The sequence below is a fragment of the Calypte anna genome, chromosome 2 (genome assembly GCF_003957555.1).
Source record: "Calypte anna isolate BGI_N300 chromosome 2, bCalAnn1_v1.p, whole genome shotgun sequence".
Taxonomy (NCBI): domain Eukaryota; kingdom Metazoa; phylum Chordata; class Aves; order Apodiformes; family Trochilidae; genus Calypte; species Calypte anna.
In genome coordinates this window covers 53959210-53980771 of record NC_044245.1, presented here as the reverse complement: position 1 = coordinate 53980771, position 21562 = coordinate 53959210, and the positions used below count along the sequence as shown (strand labels likewise).

The window sequence follows — 21562 nt, the reverse complement described above, 5'->3', positions numbered from 1 at the left end:
CGGTTCGGCCCTCCCTTCCCAGCCCGCCACCACCGCCTTCCGGGGAGCGCCCCGCCACAGCACCGCCCCTGGGCGGGGGATGGAGGGAGGAGGGAGGGTGGTGATGTTGGTGAGAGGGGGAAGAAAAATAGTCCTCTGCAATGTTCTTTTATGTACAAAAGATTTATTTAAAAAACAAACAAACAAACAACATCATCAACAACAAAATGAACAAAACCAACAGGATGGAGTAGGAGAACAGTGTAGAAATACAGCACGGAGAAAGGTTCAGGAATAAGCAGCACGCAGCAGGGGCTGTGCCTCCCCCCATCCAGAGCAAGGCAGAAGGCACTGCATGGACTGCATGGGAACGGTCCAGAAACTGTCACACAAGAGACAGGGGCTCTGAGGAACATTTGCAAACGCAGAAGATGGTAATAACAACGTCAAAAAGGCTCATGGAAGACAACGGCTTTGTGGCCAAAGACTTGGTTGGCTCTTAATCACTGTTAATTACTTCTGATCTCTACTGAAAAAAACCCCAAAGCAAAACTGCCAGGTTAGGGTGAAGTGTTTTAACTTTTATACTCCACATCAAACCTCCAGGATTAGGCAACTTTACCCTAGATAAGATGGGGGAAATTCTTTCTCTCAGCCACATACTGAGGAGATTCATTAGAAATCCTGCCTTTTATTTGACATACATCTTCATTCCCTTTTGCCCCCCCACTTGTGGGCACAGGTAGCAAAAACCAGAAAAATTATATCAACAGGAGAAAAAAAAAGAGCTGAACACAAATATTTGATATTGGCATATAAATCAATGTAAGTTTCAGCTATTTGCAATAAATCTTTATGATTAAATGAACTTAAGCTATACTCCTAAAATGTTCTGCATATTTTCAGATCTTGTTTCTTAACATTTCTACTTTTGTATGATAAGAAAATGGTTGCAAAATACTGCAAAAGAATTTCCTACAATGTTAATACACAAATCTGCTGTAAGCTTTTATTTGAGAAAAAGGCTTAAAAAGATTTTGAAATTTTAAATAAAATTGAGAAAATAAAGAAAAAACAGAAAAAGAAAAAGGAAGCAAATCTGTAAGACATAATACTATTTACAAGTATAGTATTACTAATAAGTTCACATTTGTTTTATTGAAGAAAATTCAGTATGAAAATTAAGTAACTCATAAGTATTTTCAGTTAATAAATCTGACAAATTAATTTTAGCCCAATTTTAGTTCATTAAAAAAAAAAAGTCACATAGAAATGTTACTTTTAAAAAGCTAGTTCTGGTGGAATATGTATCATTTCAGAAGAGGTAGGAACCAGAATATAAATCCAGGTGTGTTCCCAGTGAGAAAGCTTTTCCTTGGCAAGATGGAAAAGTTAGAAGGAAGTATCTTCCAGTACCTATACAAAGTAAGTTTTTGAAAAATTATAGGAAGTGTTACTATGTCACTGAAAGCTGCCCACTTAGCTGGATGTCTTCACTAAAAGGTATTACCAGCACAAAATCCAGGAACTAAACTATTTAATTATTATGGAACCACAGCAGAAGTCAGTTTGACAACTGGCTTTTGCTTATTCTGTAGACTTTGAAAACATGGCTCTGCAGTTTTATTTGTGTCATTATAGCTGATCATGATGTCTACATGTGTCACATCTTTTTGATTCTTTCAAAAAAGCATTTTCGACTCGTAGTTTTTCAGTCTCCTGTAAAAAACCAAAAAAATGGGACTATTAAAGAATTAATACTCACTTTCGTATTTCTAAAGAAGTGGTATCTACACTTGAACAAGCATTTGATACACTATGTACTTGAGGAAATAAAACAAAAAATTCTTGTCCGGGGCCTGTGAGGACACAGACCAGCCATGACCTATACAGCTGCATGGAATCAGAGGGTTCTCTTACTCCCCAACATCAGAGCAAGAATTTAATTTTTTTCTCAAACTTTACCTCTATACTATGTCAGGCTATTATTTCATCTGTATTCTACTCTGCAACTTACCTCAGTAAGTTTAGCGTAATCTTTCTTCAGTTTCACAAGATACTGAATCTTCTGGTTTAGGTTTTGATGACCAAGTAACTTCCCATTCTCCTCTGCAAGAGAGTCAACTTGCTTCCTCAGCAAGTCCATTTCCTGTAATTATAAATACATTGTGTACCTCTTAACTGTAGCCCCTCCCTCTCTTTTCCAAAGAAATAACTTCTTTACAGCTCTTAATAAGCTAACATTTCAGTCTGTTGTAACATATGATGCAAGAGCTGGTTCACTCAGGAAATACGTATTTGTCTTGTGCCTCTTTAGGTATTATATTAGATCCCTCTAAAGGGCAAAAGCATAATTTGATTCCTATTACAAATTGCAATATTAATTTCCATAACCAGAGTTCCACTGCTGGAGGAAACAGCATTACAAATATAACTAACTGCAAACCAAAACATTTTCAGAGGAAGTTTTTGAGTGCTAAATAATTCAGAATGTTGTCCAATTACCAATAGCTCTACTTTCGCTGAATAAAATTTTACTGTAAAGACAACAAAAAAATTTATACATATCAAACCTTTCCAATTCTGTCTCTCTCTTCATATGTTTCCTCCAGTTTTGATCTAATTTCTTCTTTTTCATTAAATGCTTTCAATTCCAAAGCTCTTGTTCGCTCCATCTCCAGAGTAATTTCAAAACAAGTATTTTCTTTGATTTTGAGGGTATTTTTGGTCTCTTCTAATCTGCCAACATGAAAGCATCATATAATATTAAAAAACTCAACATAAATGGCATACAACTGAATTAGTAAGTCATCCTTGGACATCTAGGCAGCCTCCTCTAAAAATATCCTTTTAAACAATTTATTTTCCCTAGAACTCACTGCTAAGAGGAGGAAAAATTACATTCTGCTTTACAGCCCTGGAGTTTGATACAATCTGTTAATTAGTCAGTATTTTGGAGTTGCTCTTATTTTTGAGAAATATGCTGTTTCCATGAAAGTCACCTTGCTTCACCTACAAGAACACTAAGAATTCATTTAAGGCCTGCAAATTTGCTAGATGAACTCTGCTGCTCTTCAAGTTTCCCCTAAATTGCTTGTTTATATATGGCTTTTCTCCAATAGCCTTGTTGTCTTAGAAGCATCTCTGAACTTGTTGGGCCTGGTAACAAAAGGACCACTTTACTTTGGACAGACATCTTATTTGCTGATAATGTTTTAGCTCTATCAGGCTCACTGAATATTAGAACACAGCATCAAACTCAGCAGCCTGAATACTGGTTATATGAACTTCAGTAATTTTGCATGTCTGTTCAAAGACTGCATCAAATTAAAATATTATTGTCTCAGTTTTGTTTCACTGAAGACCTACTGTATAAAAAGAATATTCACTTGCTGCATTTGCCGAGACATAGTCTTGATGACAAAAGGATCTTTTTCCTCTGTGTATATTTTTTGTTTGAGACATGGTAGCACTGCTACAAAGTGTATTTCAGAGACCAAACAGGTATGAAAAAACAATGCACCTGACAGCAAAATAACCCCTAATCAAGACTAGGATTTCTGGAAAACTTAATATAAACTATTTTTTAAATGACTGTGTGCATAAAAACCATCTTCATCCTTAAAAGAAGTTACTTATGTAGAAAGCATTTTATTAAATGTATCCAGCTATTTAGCCATTATCAGTCCTGAACAGAGGTTAAGAGAGTATAACAGGAGCAACATTTTCAAACTAATTATCATCTACTAATTTAGTGTATTATTTATTAACTACTATTTGCCCAAGGTGCAACACACTTGAATTTTGAAGACTTACTTGCACAATAGTACAAATACAATCTAGGAATTCTCTAACAATTTGCTCTGAATTTTAAAATTTATATTTTCATTATTCAAGCTGAAGTGCAAAAATTTTAAATAGAGCAAGAAAGCAAAGAATTAGATTGTTTTAAATTATAAAATATTAAAGATACTAAGGCGTGAACAGTGTTTTCCTTTAATTTGAGAAGGAATGTGCTTAGAACTCAATGCATATAATTCAAAATATAGATAATTTTAAACAATTGAAAATGTCCATTCCAATTTAATTTTTTCTATAGTTTTACCTATTTCAGAGTATTTCCCTGATACAGTGCTACACTTCTAGAAAATGTAGCTATAGGTGCTACTACCACCTACTGATGAGAAGAAGTAAGAACAAACTCAATGTATGTTGCAGAAGCGTAAAAAACATTTTCAAAGTACATCCCTTACAGCTTCAGATCTTGCACTTCTATTGCTAAAGTATACCTTTTTTGGTATTAGTTAATTTTAATACAAGTCTCCAGTTCAAGGAGCAATATTTAAACTTACTCTGCTTTGATTTTCAGCATCTCTTCTATTGCTTTATTCTGTAAAAGTTAAAAACAAATTGGTTACATGCTTAATATTTAATCCACATACAGATATTTAAAATTACTTGTCACTTACCTGATGCTATGTATCTCATCCCAGGTCCTACCAAAATCATCCTACTACTCAGTAACTCATAACTCTTTAAATTCACTCTAAGTCCATCTCTTTACCATATGCACATATTTCCAATTTCATGCCAGCAGGAATGACCCACAGCAATATCTCTGTCCATTCATACACAGCAGAGGTCAAACTGAGGGTTTCCTGTCTGGGGGATCCGTGGCAACCACTGCTGCCAGCAGTAACTTCCCTTTGGCAGAGCCATGCCATTAGCAAGTGACACAATCCTCTCTTTCCAGCTCTGTGGAGATGAGTCAGACTCAGTGATCTGAATCTGGTTTTGTTTATTGTGCAATCTGACACCCAGTCCTTTGGTATCAGAGCAAGACAGAAACCTCAAGAAATAAGTACAAGTCTCTGTATCTGTTAGAATTCACTGGAAATCACTGCTTGTTTCACTGCCATGAACAGAAGAAAACATGCAAACACTACAGCAGGGGAAATGGGGGCTGAACATGAGAAGGGTAATATACCTTGGCAAGTCGTTCTTCAGCAATCTCCTCCTCTTTCTCTTTAAGGTACTGAACATCAGGATGTTTCTGATCACTAGGATATCCAAGAATGAGGAAAGTCACTCACAAACAGTGGAAACCAATTGTAAAAACACCAGATTAAACCACTACATGTGCATAGCTTAGCACATGTACTCAAATACTGAAACACCATGGAACAACTCTGAAAGGTTTTAAACTTTCACATTCCAAGAACATCTTCCTTTGTTAGAATATGGAGAAACTAATTTTTAATGGAAAAAATTTAAAATGCCTTGCATGTAGTTCTATAGTTATGACAACTTCGGCATTGAGCTAAATGTTCTATTAATTCATGATGCTCCCACGCATATAGACTGCAGAAAGCAGCTCCTTTCTAAAAGTGTGCTGGTCTTGCCAAGGTTAAAAGGTAAAAGATTTTTGTATACAGAAGATAAGGGTACTTTTTATTTTGTTAGTTTTTAATAAACATGACACTGGATGGCAGGAAGCAAACACCATCAAGAAACCTTCAAGCCAACACACAATTGGAACCACTTCATTCTTGTAGTGTGCCACAAGGGAAGTACCTCACTGACCAGCTGGTATTGTAATTTGATGCAATTATAAAAGACTGCTATTTTCAGTATCTTAATATTTGCCAAGATACCTAGAAAGGGTGATTTATTTTCCACATCTGGTATAAACAGCCTCAGTCAGAGACTAAGTGTGTGTGTGTTCTGGTTTTTTTTTGGTTAATGCTAATTAAATGCCACCTTTAAAAGTCTGATAACTTCTGGGAACTAAAATTAAAAAATCACATCTTTTCCTTTTTAAATTTTGGTACTACCCACTTCCACATCTCAGGGTATCTCCAGTGTGAAGTAAATAGCAGCATGTCACCTTTTCAGAGAAAGTTCATTGCTCAAAACAGGATGAAGAACTGGTTCCATTTATGTGTATGTGAAAAATTGTGTTGAATTCATTAGGACATTTCCTCCTGTCTATTGAATCAACAACTGCACAAATCATATGGCAATATATATAATGCATAGCAATGGCTATACATGTAATTCTTCTACATCCTGTTAATATTTCCTTTATAAAACTTCGCTGTATTTAAGAATTTGTGACTTAAAGACCATAGAGTGAAACAAGCCAGTAAACAATTTTCACAGAAAAGGCTGAATCAAATGCTAATTATGCAAACAATGAGATGGTATTTAATACAAAACTTGTAAATTTATCTGTCTTAATTACTACTAATTGTCATATTTTATTTACCTGTTCTTGTTTGGTCTTTGAGCTTCTACAAGGCTCTGTAAATTCCTGTTGTTCTCCATCAATATCTGCATTTCTGAACGCAAGTTCTCCAACTCATGTAATTGTTCCTAAACAAGTGAAATTTGAAACATTTTATTTGAAAAGCAAATGGTAATTTCTGTTTTCATTTCTAGTTCAACTTGCTTTTGAGTAAGAAAGAAGACAAAAAAACACTCCCAAAACCAGTTCTCTGGCAAAGACCTATATCACTCTTCCCTTTACAGTTTCATTAGAAACTTGAACTAGAATAAGTTAGAACAGTTTCATCAGCAAAAATGTTATAATTTGATATTCATGAATATGAAAAAACTCAGTCCTTGGAAAAACTAAACACACACAGTACACTTCATACAAATTGTCACCATTTGTTACCAGCCTAACTGAAGAGAAGAACAAGAACTGCCTTCCTGGATTCATGGACAGACTACTAAGTCAAGAGCTCATTAAAAATCTGGACTCTTCTCAGTCTTACTGTAATCTTACAAGTTGCCTGTAGAGTTTAACTTTCAGTACCTTCAGCCTTAGAATTTCATCATTTTTAGCTCTTCGTTCTTCATTCAACTCATGGACAAGATGCTCCAGATTTATTGCAGAAGCTCTCCGATCAGCTATTTCTTGCTCATGAGTTTCCAAGAGCTTTGCCAAATTGACATCAAAATTAGGGGGAGTTTTTGGACACTGGCAAGTTGAAAAAAACCACAAAACAAAGCCCACAGATTATTAGTAAAGAACTGTTTCCCCTATGTATTGGTTACATGTTTTAATACGTAGTTAATTTATTTAATAAATTCCTGGCAGACAAATAATCAATAACAGATTTAAGTTACAAACTAGGTGACTGGGATTTGACCATTCTGGACATTGTTATTGCTGCTCCCAATCTGAAGCTATGCTGTAAAGTTTTACTCCTCTTCAACGAGTTCTGACAGAAAATGATTCTCTCACAAATGCCATACCTGAGGAAATGTCACTGATGCTGAGTCCACAAAGCAATCAATCTGCTTCATTTTTAGCTCATATTCATTCTTCCTCTTCTCCATTTCTTCTGTCATTTTGTCCAACTATTAAGAAAGCCCAAAGAGAATTAAGTTAAGAATTAATAGACAAAATATTTAAGAAAACAGAAGCCAGATCTCCGTTTCCAGCAAGCTTCGGTACACCACAAATGATTTTAGATTACTTTAGACTTCACTTTCTTAAATGTGTTCTACATTTATCTAGTAACTTTTACTAATGTAAAATTTGCACATAATAAGCCTTTTAAAAAAACATCCTACCCTCTATACTGTATAGTTAATCTAAACTGTGTTCTTGTTGGTATTTGATTCTTTTGCCTTGCTAATACAATTTACCTTTCAAAGAGCTTGCTAGCACAGAAAAATTGTTATGAACTCTGTTGACAAGCATTGCTGCTCAAAATATGATTTGATACAAACGATTTTACTGGTATAGACCAGTTTCCTCACAGATTATGCTAACATGACAAAAGGACTCTTCTTTCCAAAATAACTGGAGTTTTTACTAACACAAATACATTATTTAGCACTATGACTAATAATTGTAATTATTGTAATAACTAAAGCTTAAATTTGAACGAAGTCTTAACAGTAGCTATTTGGTCTGCAAAACCTCCAAATCACTCTCACACTACATAATTTATAGAGATCAACAATTATCTCAATCACCTAAAGATATAGTTTGTGGGTAAGTGTTAAGCAAAGCAAAAAGTAATTCTGTAGGTTCCATTGTGTATAACAACTCAGGTTGCTGTGGTATTATAAGCACTGATATTTTGAAAGCAGAGGGAAATTAAGTATTTTCATTATCTCTAGATACCACCTCCAAACTATTCTAAAGTTATCTAGCCTTTTTCCAGAAGCTTTTGAACTAGTACTTTGCTTTTATAGGAAGGAGCATTGGTGTTCCCCAAGAGTACTGCATACAAGATGCTCTAGAATTTATTACAAGTAAAACATTTTCTGGAAGCTACAATTAACCATAGCTTCATCCCAAGAATTTCCTTGTTTTACCTGTTCCCTGAGTTCCTGGATTAGAGCTTCTTTCTTTATTATGTCTTCTTGTGCACACTGAAGTAAAGAGTTATGTTTCTTGGAAGCCTCTGTCAGTCTCATCAGCTGATCAGTGGTGTGATGTAAGTCTTCACACAGCAGGTCTCTCTATTTTATTAGATGAGTAAAGAAAGAAACATTAAAGTTATTACTCTAAAGCAGTTGATTCAAGATGTTTTGTTGTTTCTGAGATTGTTAACAGCTACAAGCATATCCTTTTTCACTCCACTTTTTCATCACGAATTTTAGCAAGTATTCATCTATAGATTCCTTATCTTAGCACACTTTCTGTCCCTTGTCTTGGTGGCAGAACAAAAATAAGGACTTTCATACAGTGTAGTTACAGTTAGATACTTATAGGAGATATTTGGAATCAACAACTGTTTTAAAGTATATCTAAAACCAAATCCAATTCTTGAAGAATCCAGAGAGGAATGTCTAGATTTTAATCCATGCTAAGACAGTGATTCCAGTTTTTTAGTGCACTGCTACTCTGTAGATACCTCTGGATTTATTCTAGGATCTAGACTCCCACTGTGATAGGGCATCATACCTACAACAAGGTGTGTGAACCTAGAAGAAGAAACAGTGCTTAGTACTTTAAATGCCACCTTGGCCTAGTTCTTCTTCTCCAGTCAAGAAAGCATTAAGGAAACTAATAACTGATGTACAAAGTCAAAGAGGGAGAAACACTATGATTTTATCAGGAATCAGATACACCCAAGGACAAAAACAATGAGAATTGTTACTTTAGCTGAAAAATCCAGCAAAAACTAACACCAAAACACGGGCGCAATCCCCTTGGCAAGCAGCTCAGTTTAGGATTTCAGAATATCAAATTCAGATGTGATTATTAATTAAGATAGTTTATTAAACAGTGGAAATCTATTTAAGCTTGTTTTTGAGACTACTCTGAAAGACTTAATTGGTGCTATATGATTGGAATAGACATAGTAATATGACAGATGATCTTCTAGAAATTACTTGTAATTGAAGAGGCTGGTGGTTTGAACTAATGGACATATTCATCAATGTAAGAGCAGTAACAGGGAAAACAAAGTTTAAAAAGATACAATTTTATAAAGCAAAACCACAGCTGAATCAACCATGCATCCTAGATCTGTTTCCAGCAGGTGGAGCTTTTAGTTAAAATTATGAGTAAAGATGTTACTGAATATAATAGCAGTGGGGAAAGAGATAATATTGAACATAATATATTCTTCTGCCTATTTTAATTTCTTAGCAGCATCATCTAATTTGCCATTAAATTCAGCTGATGACTCCTTAGTGGCCTTAGTGAAATTAAACCAGGCTTTTAGCATAGGTTTTTATGAAGTAGCTTATAAAATATTTATGACAAGTAATGTGATAATTTAACAGAATTTGTCAGGTATCTCATGAAAAATTCTTTTAAGAACAGCATAATTAGCTCTAGTTTGAACTAAAATGAGGTTAAGTTCTACACCAATATTTTAAGCAAAACCACATCCAATTGATCTGTTGAGCAAATAATTATAAAATACCAACATTAATGTTTTTACCTCAATGTTATCAGCTATTTGTCTTCTCTCCAATGTTTCCCTCAGTTCTTCAATCTTTTTTTCCTGATCCTCTATGATTCTTTTGCTTTCTTCTTTTGCAGCCAGAACTAAATTATACTTGCACTACAAGAAGTATTAAATAAAATTTTCAAATATGTCAGGAAAATGCATTAAAGAAAGTTGTCAAATATAAGACAAATACATGTGTATCACTAATCTTATGATGACAACTACAAATATTTAAAATCTCCGTGTCAATGACTAAGATCAGAATCATACTTGCTAAATTGCACCATGTTATTAGAAATGAGTGGTCAGAACAATGTAAGATTTAATATGTATTAGCCAGCACAATACATGTTAACTGTAAAATTATTATTGAAAAAAAAAAAGAAGCCCACAGATACCCATCCAAAGAAATCTATCTCATGAACATTTTGTCTGTAGGACCTTTTGAATTCATAGTTCATACATATATATTATCTAAAGTCTTCTGTGGCTTGCTCTATCAGTTTGCAAATCAGACCCATTTTGATAAATGGGATGCATCATATTTATCTACAGTTATTCAAAGACAGTTTGGTTCTTTGTTTTTATGTTTTCAGATGTAGAACATAGTATCAGAAACACAAAAAATTCACTCCCTCAAAAATGAATTTACAATTCATCTTCAACCGCTGAAGTTTTAAATTGCCAATTTGAGAAAATCTAAATGTGTCTGTCAGCTGAATGTAGTTTACAGGATGTGAATAGGTCCCTTTAGAGACACTGCTCTTTACCCACCACATGGAAATAGTTCAGTTTTCGAGACAGCCTTAGGCATAAAATGTTCAGAAGATTTCAACATGTCAAAACAAAGAAGTTTCCTTCTAAAATGCTACAGCAAGTTACGCCGTCTGAGACAGATGATAAGACATGTCATTGCCTTCAATTTCTGAAAAACTATACCACGTCCTTCAAAATGACAGTACATACATTTATATCCTCAAGCTCTCTTGTCAGCCCATCTATGGACTCAGTTTTATGATTAATTGAAGACCTCAGTTCCTGGATCTGCCTCATCAAATCAGTTACAACTTCCTGCAACATAAAAAAGTTAATCATGATGTATTATTTTTATAACACATGTAAATAAATATATATATATATTTAATGCATAAATAAATAAAACCACACACATATATAATACACATTTTCTTACTGGCCTTTCTTTGGTGAGTAATAAGTAATCTCAAATATCAAACAGCCATTTGAAAACGATGTCTTGATACACACGTGAAAAGGAGTAATAGGAAATTTGTTGTTTTGTCATTTGGCTTTTGTTCCAAGCACTTACACAAATTAAATAACCTGCTTTGTTCATTAGCAGGGAAAACTAACTGATTTAGACTTAGGCTGTGATAGGTTTCTAATAAGAGTACAGAAGGACTATAGTTTAAGGTTACATTTATTTGTAATGGAAAAAGGTACATTCAAAAACACCAATGCACTGAGAAAACCAGATTCTTCTGTCCTTATGTGTGTCAAATTTTTTGTTCTAGCATGGAAAAAAGAAAGACTGATCAATGCAGCATGCTGAACAGTAAACATACTATGTGATTTCTTATGCTTGTTTAACAAACAGCATAAATACTTTTGTTATGGGAAGTGATGCTACTGAAGATTTTAGAACACTGGAGCAGTCCTTTCAAGTATAAGTGCTTTGATTTTATTAATAAAGGTACCTACAATGACATTCTTGCATCACCTTTCTCATCTGTTCTATTAGCTCATTACAACATGACACTGACTGGAAGGGCCTATTAATCATCATGGAAATTATGCATCCTTTATGAATTTAATGTTTTGTCCAGTAGACAGCTTTACCTTGATTTCCCCCCAACCTTCTGTTATCTTGTGAAAGAATAATCTATGTGAAAAGAAATTCTATCTCTATGTGAAAGAATTCTATCTCTGAAAGAATACCAGTTTCCTACTATCTGACAAACTCCATGCCAGTAAGACATAGTATTTATTTTACCTAGATATACATTCAGGATTGTCTAAAAACATAGAATTACCAAGTATCTTAGAAAGGCTCTGGGCTTTCAACTCTAATACAAACCATAGTTACCCACAAAGCGAGGTATCAGTAACAGAAATAAACCCAAACCTTATCTGCATCATTTGTCTTCTTTAAAGAAACAATAATCTCTTCAGCTGCAGCCAGCTCCTGTTCCAATTTCTGCAGTTTTGCTTCCTAGAAGAAATAATAATTGTGAAGGAGACCTAATTACTTTTGAAGTATGTTTTCTAAAGCACAAAGCCAGGAGTAAAACTGGAAGGAATGAAGTTCTTTATCTTACCAGAAAAATAAAGCAGTGGCTTAAAAAAAAATCTGAAACTTTACAAGCAAAATAAATCTAGAGTTCTAATCTACAGAACAGTCAGTCCAGCAATAAAATTGCTATTAATGCACAAGGAAACCCATGAATACACAATTTAGTCATTCAGTTCTGCTGTTGTACCTGCTGCTCACACCGTGTCACCATTTCAGAGGATGGTTTCTCCACCTGTGCTTTTTCAAGTAGTTTCAAGAGCTCCCTGGAGAAGAAAACATTTTTAGTGAGAAATATTATCAGAAGATATTAACATGAATCAAGTCATAAAAGTTTGCTCTTATTTACACTTCATTTTTTAAAGAGTTATTTAGCTATCACTATTACTAGTATTGTACAAAATACTAGTAGTTTTGTTACTAGCCATACACTATCAGTAGTGAAACAATCTTTGATGTGAAGATAGACACTTGTAATAAAATCACATTTCATGTTAATTGAAAACATTACAATTAAGTGTTGTTCTAAGTTGGATACAATAAACTAGCCTATTATGTAATTAACTCCACCCAGACAGGGGAAAACATCTTTACAAGCAGGATCCATATCTGAATACAAAATCTAGCATAGGACAAAACCAATGAACTCCGATGACAATAAACCTCATCACTAATTAAAAACTCACTTTGAATTGTTTTCTTTGTCTTCTTGTAATTGTAATGTTAGTTTTTCATTATGTTCTTTTTCTGTTTTCAGGAGTTTCAAAAGGTTCTACGATATCAAAATACATGTTGTTATAACAAGTCACAATACAAGGTATTTAGAATAACTGAAACCAAAATAAATAAATACAAAAATCTTAACAAAACTCCCAAGATGACTAACCCCTCCCTTCCCCTGAACTTTAAATGGAAACAGATCTTTGAACTTTTACAGGACAAAACCAAAAATAAACTCTTGTTTATATTAAGAAATTTGTTCTTTTCATCTGCCAGTTATAATTATTTCAAATAGCTCTGGTGTTCCTCAATATCCAAGCCTTTAAAGGGAGGAATGAGAATTTTCTACTGTAGCTTAATTTGGGGGGATATTTCCAATTCTATCCATCAGTTCAAGATATTACACTATAAGGAATTTAATTAATTTTCAATGTCAGTATTCCTTGAAACACTGAAAAGAAAACTTACATGAAACTTGCTGAGCAGGCACTGCATACACTGCAGAAAAGCAGGCAAAATCATTTGCAAAAGCCCTTGAGCAACCTTACTGCTGTTTTGCAGTCACTGCAGTCTGACAAGCTTTCAAGGACAGCATCATCTAAATTGCAGGACAGTGATGTACCTCAAAAAACCACTCAGATCATTTTAAGGAAATCACATCTGTGATGACATTTTTTTAAGAAACTGCTTTGTAAAGATGGAATAAGTAACCTAGTCTTAGCTAGCACTGAGATAAAAGGTCACCAGCATTTCAGTGCCAAGATTCTTTTCCAAAGCCGTTTCTTATTCCTTTACTAATGAATCTCCCTAGACATTTCTAGAGCAGTTTCTTCCATTGAAAAACCTACTCCTTCACCATGCTCTTGGATATTTCTTGTAGCCTGTGATGCAAAAATCTAAGTTTTTTGAAAAAAATCTGGGTACATCTTCCAAATGAGATAATCAGGAAACATCTTATTACTGTGTGATCGATAATAGAATGCACAAGAACAGGAATTAAACAATATGGCTATGAGTAACTGAATAATAAAAGTCCTATAAAAGCCTTGACTGCCTTACACAAAGCTCAGTTTTCATTGCTTCTGCTTCTTGTTTTCTGTCTTCAAGTTGTTTCTTCAGTTGATCTGTTTCAAACTTTGCTACTTCCTGCAAATTGTCATAGTCATCCTGCAGGCTTGCTTTTTCTTCAAGAATTTTTTCATGTTCTAGCCTTTGTAAAAAAACCACAATTTTAAGACAAAGGTTGTCTCATTATAATACCTCAGTCAATTGTATTTTATAGTATTCAGATAATATACAGAATATAGTTATTTTAGAAAGAAGTCACTGACATAAATGGTAACTTTTTTTTTTAAGTTAGAAACCCCAGATTTGTGAAATGATGGGACACTTGTGATGGGAAAACTGAAGTGTCATTGGCAAAGAAAGCAAATTGCTCTTTCTGATCCCTAGAAATAATTTACTTATTACAAAATTCCACAGAGTTTTCAGTAACAACAGCTTTCACCCATTTAAACTTTTTTTTCAGCCAGTTATTGAACAAGACTTTGCTACCTACATCTGTTCAGATGACACCTGGGGTATTTATACCATTTAAGATATACATATATTCTGGGCAAGTCTGGGTTATTTCCCTCTAAACTGTTGTCCTGAAAACTTACTCATTTGATCTTACACAAAAGTGAAAAGCAAATAGGAGAAAAAACACAACGTTTAATTTCTATTCCAGGTTCCCAGTCTCAGCATGTATCACTCAAAAAATTACTTCAACTAAGACATGAACCACTTTAACGCAGTAACATAGTTAAGCTTTCCAGGAAAAAAAACCCTACAAAACCAAAAGCAAAAGAAAAAACACTACCAAACCTCAACATAATTTAGTTCCCAATTTTAATGTCTCAGTAATAATGGCAATTATTCAATATATTATATTAAATACATTATATTCAAGTTTTTCAGTCTTCAACAGTAAACCCTCAGTTTACTTTTATGGTTTCTTCCTGCTTGTATTTTTAGGGCAGCATCATTATGTTGCCTGCTTCAAATTGACCACACTGAGTGGTAACAATTATTTTTTAAGACTAAATTTGAAAAAACCCACAAAACAACTATGCCTGTTCAGCTACTTAACTTTTGGAGATCCATGAACTTATTAGGTATATCCTAATAAAGGGAAAATGCTAGAGCAAATAAAAATTAAGGAGGACTCATTTCCTTTCTGGTAATTTTACCACGTTCCCTCTCATGGCTCCAAAATAGGCATGGAAAGAATTGAACAACAAATAAACAAAGGATGTAAACACAAAATAACAACTTCTATTAAAGATTTTAAGGGCAAGTTCACATGCAGAAAAGAACAACTAAATCACTGGATGCATACAGAAAGAAGTTTAAGGCATTTTACCAAACTGCCAACATACCTGACGCTGTCCAGCTGGAACTGCACATCCATATGTCTACCAGAAAGCTGACTCATTTCTTTTTCTTGCTTTTCCCTAAAGGCACTGTATTCCAATTTTACAGCAGATAGCTCCTTGTCTGCAGATTGCAGGACGATGCGCAGGTCATAGACTTCACTTTTTAATACTGTCAAAAAATAAATATTTTACGTGCTATTTGGAAAACTGTACTAGATAAAGGACATGCAACATTACAAAACTTCCCACTAAGTCTCAGAAAACTTTACACATTTTAGGTGGAATTAACCTTAAAGGTCATACACAGAAAGGGTTGGTAAATGTAAAAGGTTAATGAAACATCAGCTTTAAGATCTAAAGAGTACCAGCAGAACCAAAACCATTCCAAACAATGCCACTGCATTTTCATTGACCAGAAGATTTTTAAAAAATATTTTATTTTTAAAATACTTCATCCTGTACCCCTTTCACATTCAGAATGAACAGTGAACACTTTTCAATATTGCATACTGTGCAAGACTGGGGAGAGAAGAGCTATTCTGCAAGTATTAAGAGACTTTATTTTGCTTTGAAAAAGATTTAAAAAAAAAAAAAAAAATCAAACCAGCATGACTAATATCTTGAACCCAAACAGTTACTCAGCATTTGCTATTGTTGATTCAAAATATTAAGACACCTCAAAATTTCATAGGGAATTGCAGTGTTACATAGACTTACTATCACTCTTGCTTTGACTGTCTTGAAGTTGCTTTTCAAGTGATTTTATCTGTTCAAGGAGCTCCTGGCGTGCTTTACTCCAGTCATTCCTTTCAGATGAAAGAAGCTTGAGAAGACAAGTAACATTTTTAAATGGAAGGAAAAAGGAGAGGCTATCTCACAGAGCCTAACAATATAATGTATTAGAGAATTCAATCAGCTGATTAGAAATAAGATGGTGGGTTTGTTGTTTTGTTTTTTTTTACATTTGATGTTTAGTAAATCTGAAATGGGCAGAAATTAAAAAAAAAATTGACTGAACACATTACCTAACCTAATAAGTTCATTTAAAAGCAATCCACAGCTTAGGAGCCGAGATCTACTTCAAAACAGAGCTATCAGATACAAGACTGATCTAAGAAGAACACAGCCCTTATTTTTATTTCCCAGCCTAACGATTAAGGAAGACTTATAAATATTTTATAGAGTAAGGACTTTTCAGCTCTGTTCCAGCTCTTAGTATTCCAAAATTTAAAATTCCATTGTGATTATTGATGTTTCCCAGAAATAATGAAGTTAGGCAAATCCAAGCACAGACATCTTGAGTGTCTCTTTGCTTATATTTTAGTTTTAGATCAAGCGGGCTCAGAATCACAGCATTCAAAATAAAACAAAAAAACCCCCAAACTTGCAGTGTTACATTAAATGAAGACCTTGTCTTCCTGCACAGCCTTGAGCTATGATGCTATGTACATTTTTGTAAAGTCAAAATGCAAGTAACACTGCACACCTCCCTAAATGACACTGTAGTATGAGTGGTATATATCACCTTGTCATGCGTACACAGTTACTATATCCCTGTATTATTGTTGTCTCACCTCCTGTATTTGTGCAGAATGATGCTCCAGTTTATTAATATGTTGCTGGAGTTTTATATTCTTGCTTTCCTCTTCATCCAGCTTTGCCTGCATTGTGCTCATTTGCTCCTGTGACACAACAGACACTCAAAATTAGAACACTCATCTTCAGTTAATTCTCTCATGCCATATGGCACTCTGTGCATATTAAATACAAAAATGTCAACTACTTAATTTTTTTATGACCTGACACAAGAGAGAACAGAACATTAAAAAATAAACTTGTATCTTAAGTAGCTGATTTCTCCTATTGCTAACTGAACTGTCAGAACACAAGAAAATCTGTTGGGAAATACAGGGACTAAATCCAATAAACACATGCTGCGGGCCCATGTTTAAGTTGGAAAAACAAGGCTTTAAAAAGAAGTTATTCAAAATACCCACTAGCTGAACTGCTTACAGGACTTCTGCACTATTCTAAGCTTTAAAGAGGGGCTTTGGCTATTGTGCCAAGATTTCACATGCACTGAATTTAGTCCATCTTCTAGAGGGTAGTTCAGATAACTTTGGAGTACTCTTCTATGTGACGAAAGAGCTACCTTGCCCTTTAGGAAAGGTACAAGATAATTAGTGCATAATGGTGGATAAGAATTATTTGACCATTATTTCTTAAAAAAATGCAGTATCATATACTAAGGTTGGATATTGTTTGAAATGTAGCTGTCACCTGAGGCTTATCAAAAACTTTCCTCAAAAACAAGTTATCAGTATGTTAAACTACTTACATAATTTAGCTCTCAAATACCTTTCACTATTTTAATTGTAAATCCTCCTAAGTACAATGTATGATTAGGGAACTGTTCAGTGAAGGCTGAAGCGTTCACCAAGTGCTTCAGTTTCCCATGCAAGTTAAAATATATTTGGTAATGGGGGAAGTCTTTCATGCCAAAACCTGCTTTATTATCAAGTTACATGTACATTTCAGTTTTCACTCAGAACATTCACCTGCGCCACCTTGAGCTCCTCAGCAATGGCCTCGTATGCTTGTTCATTCATTTCCGGGGGAATTGGCTCTTTAGAAATGTCATTCATCATCTCTTCAGAACACTGAAAATCTTCAGAATGAAAATCTAAGATCTCTGGACTTATTCGTGGCACTAGGCGAGATCTTAGCTGGTAAGCTTTTGTTGGAGTGGTTATATTCTGTTGTAAAGATTAGAAAGCAGTCTTTATTTCAACTGTAAAATGGAATTAAGACTGTCTGGCACTGTATTTCATAGTTCTGTAAGCAGAATAAGAAGATAGAGTGCCCAAAGTGGTTAGTTCTAAACCACTACACTGTTTAAGTTTTGTCATCCGATTACAGTAGCAGTCAGTCATTTCAGTATTTCAGAACAAAAAAGCAGTATATATGGTTTATCACATATGGATTACAAGCCAGAAACACTAGTTAGGTTATGGGGCCATACACATGAAAGTGTGTTCTCACACAAATCAGGAGTATGTGTGTTTTAAATAAAGTTACGCTCATACCTTAAGAGTTTCTCTATGTAGCTTATTTAACTGAGAGACTTCTCGGCGCTTGTGTGCTTTGGTTGCCTCCAGAATGTTTTCAAGATGTTGGTTTGCTTTCTGAAGGGATTGAAGCTCTGATTCCAGCTCCATATGCTTTTTTCTGTTTAGGAAGTATTTTACTACTGTTAAAACCACTTCATCAATATAACCTCCTTCAGCAATGGTAAGCTTCAGCATTGCCAAAGAACAAACTGAAGCTGAACTTTTGCCCAAACATTGAAATACATTATTTTGAGTAGAAAACCACCACTGCCGTACTAAACAGTGAAAAAAAAAATATTAAAAAATCTTAAAAAGCTAAGAAGCTTATTTATGCTTGCATAATGAAGCAAGCAGATGGATAACTAAACGTGTCAGAAAAAAATCCATTACACGGTAAGAAATAAGCCGAGAGCTGTGCAATTCCTTTTATGAGAAAGTGATATCACCCATACCAATATGGTTTTAAGCTTTAAAAATGTTATCCAGTTATATGAAGTCTGAACTGGTGCTTCCCAGGATTAAAGCAAATCCTTTAAAGCTTTTTTTTTTTTTTTTTTTTGGAAGTGCAGCTCTGTTAAGATTATTTTGCCCTTTAAGAGTACTTTAACTGAAATCCAGCAGTTGAACAGAAATTTAGGAATAATTTTCATTAGGTATGTTGCAGAGCTACATGCTGTTACTGTGTTAGCTGCCCTTACTGGCATAATTGTAGGGTCAAAGCCTACAGACAAAAGGAAATAGGTTATTTCATCTTTTGGCAGTTTAGTACCATGACTTCCCCTCATGTTTTTAGCATTTGCAGCAAAACTCAGGGAACAGAAAAGAACTTTAGTTCTGACTGCTACCAGACCACAGAAAGATTAGCATACATTGTGTGGCATTGTTAAAGTTTTACTCCACTTATGCATTTACAGCATAGTTGCACTTAAATGCAAAATTAAGCATCCAGTTACTCTCAAACTGGAAACAAGTTTAAAATTTAGTGAAAAACAGCACACTTGTGTTTGACTGTACTCCACTAAAGAACTGATTAAAAAAAGAAATTGAAAAAATCAGTAATTGATAAAAAATACTATCAAGAAAGTGAGACGTGCACAAAATATGGAATACATAAACTAAAAATACACCAAATGGACTGAAAAAAGTAATTAATGTATGGAAATAGAAATAAACCACTGTAACTAATGATACAGGACAATTGATGGATTGCTGAATTGATAAACAGTAGATTGTAACATTATCATTTATAAGCTTCATAGAATTTGCTGCACAAAAATTTAAGACTAAAACCCTCAGATTTGTACAGTTGCCTGAATGAGCAAAAAGGACCTTCCTAAGCTACATTGCAGATGTGCCTTCAGATAGCATTATGGCTGTCTCCTAGTCTGGCAGTTAACCGAGGTCAACAGGAACAGACTCTGTGTGCACATCATTTTTCTTAACCTGGCCTTCTCTTACATGCAAAGAATGCAGAATATTTAAACTGTATATTCAGGATCTGAGAACAACTTACAAAAAAAATAAATATAGGTAACTATTTAAAGACATTTCTATACTATTTTGTCTCACTTGGTTAACTCCTTGAATTCTTCATATTCCTGTTTTGAGCTTGCCAGTTCACTTTGAGTCTGTAGCAGGCGTGATTTCAGCCTTTCAACAGATGCCAGAGAGTTGCCTTCCACTGATAGGGTGGTAGAATTTAAATGATGACCTAAAAAACAAATGTAACCCCCCTGAAATAACAAAGTAGCTCAAATATTGATAATTTTACGAAAATTAAAGCATTTGTAGGCTTTTCAGTAGCATAGCAGAAATTCAGGTTGAAGAAAATGAGCATTAGCAACAGTTCACATGAAAACCAGGAGAATAATTAGTATTATTACACTGTTCATAACAACTAAGGACAGCCAAATGAGATAGTGATGTTCACAAGATGCCAGAGAATCCCAATTCTCTACTGCTGTATTTGCATGAAAGCCAATGTGAGTAAAAGGAAGTAAACCTGTTTTATCAGTCTTCAGGTATCACTTTGAAAAAGGCAAAAATACATTAAGACAGACATTTTCAACATTATGCTGCATACAACAGAAATACATTAAGCTTGCTTAGCTGAATAACAGTAGCATATTTTTACCTCCACTATTTTTCTCTGTGGCTGAAGCTTCCAAAAATGCTTTTTCTAGTTCTGCAATGGTCTGTGCATCAATTTCTTGGGCCTTTTTAACTGACTGTAAAGAGCGAAGTCTTTTATTCTCCTCTCTGAGGTTATGGTTCTCCATGGCATACTTAGCAATTCTTGGGTGTTGTTCCATCTGTAATAAGTGGTATTTTATCCAAGTTTTTATTTTCCCGAAAAAGTTGTAACATAACTAACTGTTATGCTTTAATAAGCATTAAATTGTAATAGAAGAGGAAAAAAGTATTCCCTACAGAGGTTAAAATTGCCCTGTTTTCTTTTTTGTTAGTTTTCTTACTCCCTTGGAATCTACTCTCAAAAGACAGCAGATTTACATTTTGTGTGTTAATTCTTTTACTGGTAATAAAGCAGTAGAAGCTTTTTTCCCTACTCTTTTTGAGTTTCAACATTAAGGTTCAGCTTTCTTAACACCATATCCCTGCAGGTGTCCCCTAAAACCCTAAGGTTTCTAGTTGGGGGTATTGGTTGATGAGAAGCTCAAAATGAGCCAGAAACATGAAATTGCAGCTCAGAAAACCAACTTTATATCCTGGGTTGCATCAAAAGAGGCATGGCAAGGTCAAGGGAAGCAATTCTTCCCCTCTACTCCAATCTCCTAACACACCACCTGGAGCACTGTGTCTAGTTCTGGAGCCCCCAGAACAGGAAGGACATGGAGCTCTTGAAGCAAGTCCAGAGTAGGGCCACAAAAGTGACATGAAGACAGGCTGAGAGTGTTGGGGTTGTTCAGCATGGAGAAGAGAAGGCTCCAGGGAGAACTTATAGCTGTGTTTCAACACCTGAAGAGGGCCTACAGGAAAGCTGAGGAGAGACTTTTTACACTTATCTTAGTGATAAGACAAGGAGTAATGGTTTTAAGATGGAAGAAGGTAGATTTAGGCAAGATATTAGGAAGAAATTCTTTA

The 21562-nt window shown here is 34.6% G+C and overlaps 1 protein-coding gene across 1 annotated transcript in view; it reads right to left on the bottom strand.

Moving 5' to 3' along the window:
• Positions 1-1614: 1614 nt before the first annotated feature.
• Positions 1615-21562, bottom strand: part of KIF15 (kinesin family member 15) — a 34421-nt gene continuing 14473 nt past the window's right edge. Inside the window, exons 14-35 of the mRNA XM_030445380.1 lie at positions 20595-20772; positions 20030-20171; positions 18437-18578; positions 17909-18106; positions 16925-17032; positions 16068-16173; positions 15354-15519; positions 13993-14143; positions 12900-12985; positions 12404-12479; positions 12049-12135; positions 10872-10976; positions 9897-10019; positions 8317-8463; positions 7243-7347; positions 6800-6964; positions 6248-6354; positions 4967-5039; positions 4332-4369; positions 2553-2718; positions 1997-2128; positions 1615-1698 (exon numbers count right to left, since the gene is read on the bottom strand). Coding sequence (XP_030301240.1) covers positions 1615-1698; positions 1997-2128; positions 2553-2718; positions 4332-4369; positions 4967-5039; positions 6248-6354; positions 6800-6964; positions 7243-7347; positions 8317-8463; positions 9897-10019; positions 10872-10976; positions 12049-12135; positions 12404-12479; positions 12900-12985; positions 13993-14143; positions 15354-15519; positions 16068-16173; positions 16925-17032; positions 17909-18106; positions 18437-18578; positions 20030-20171; positions 20595-20772 — 2685 coding nt within the window. The remainder of the gene's footprint in view (positions 1699-1996; positions 2129-2552; positions 2719-4331; positions 4370-4966; positions 5040-6247; positions 6355-6799; positions 6965-7242; positions 7348-8316; positions 8464-9896; positions 10020-10871; positions 10977-12048; positions 12136-12403; positions 12480-12899; positions 12986-13992; positions 14144-15353; positions 15520-16067; positions 16174-16924; positions 17033-17908; positions 18107-18436; positions 18579-20029; positions 20172-20594; positions 20773-21562) is intronic.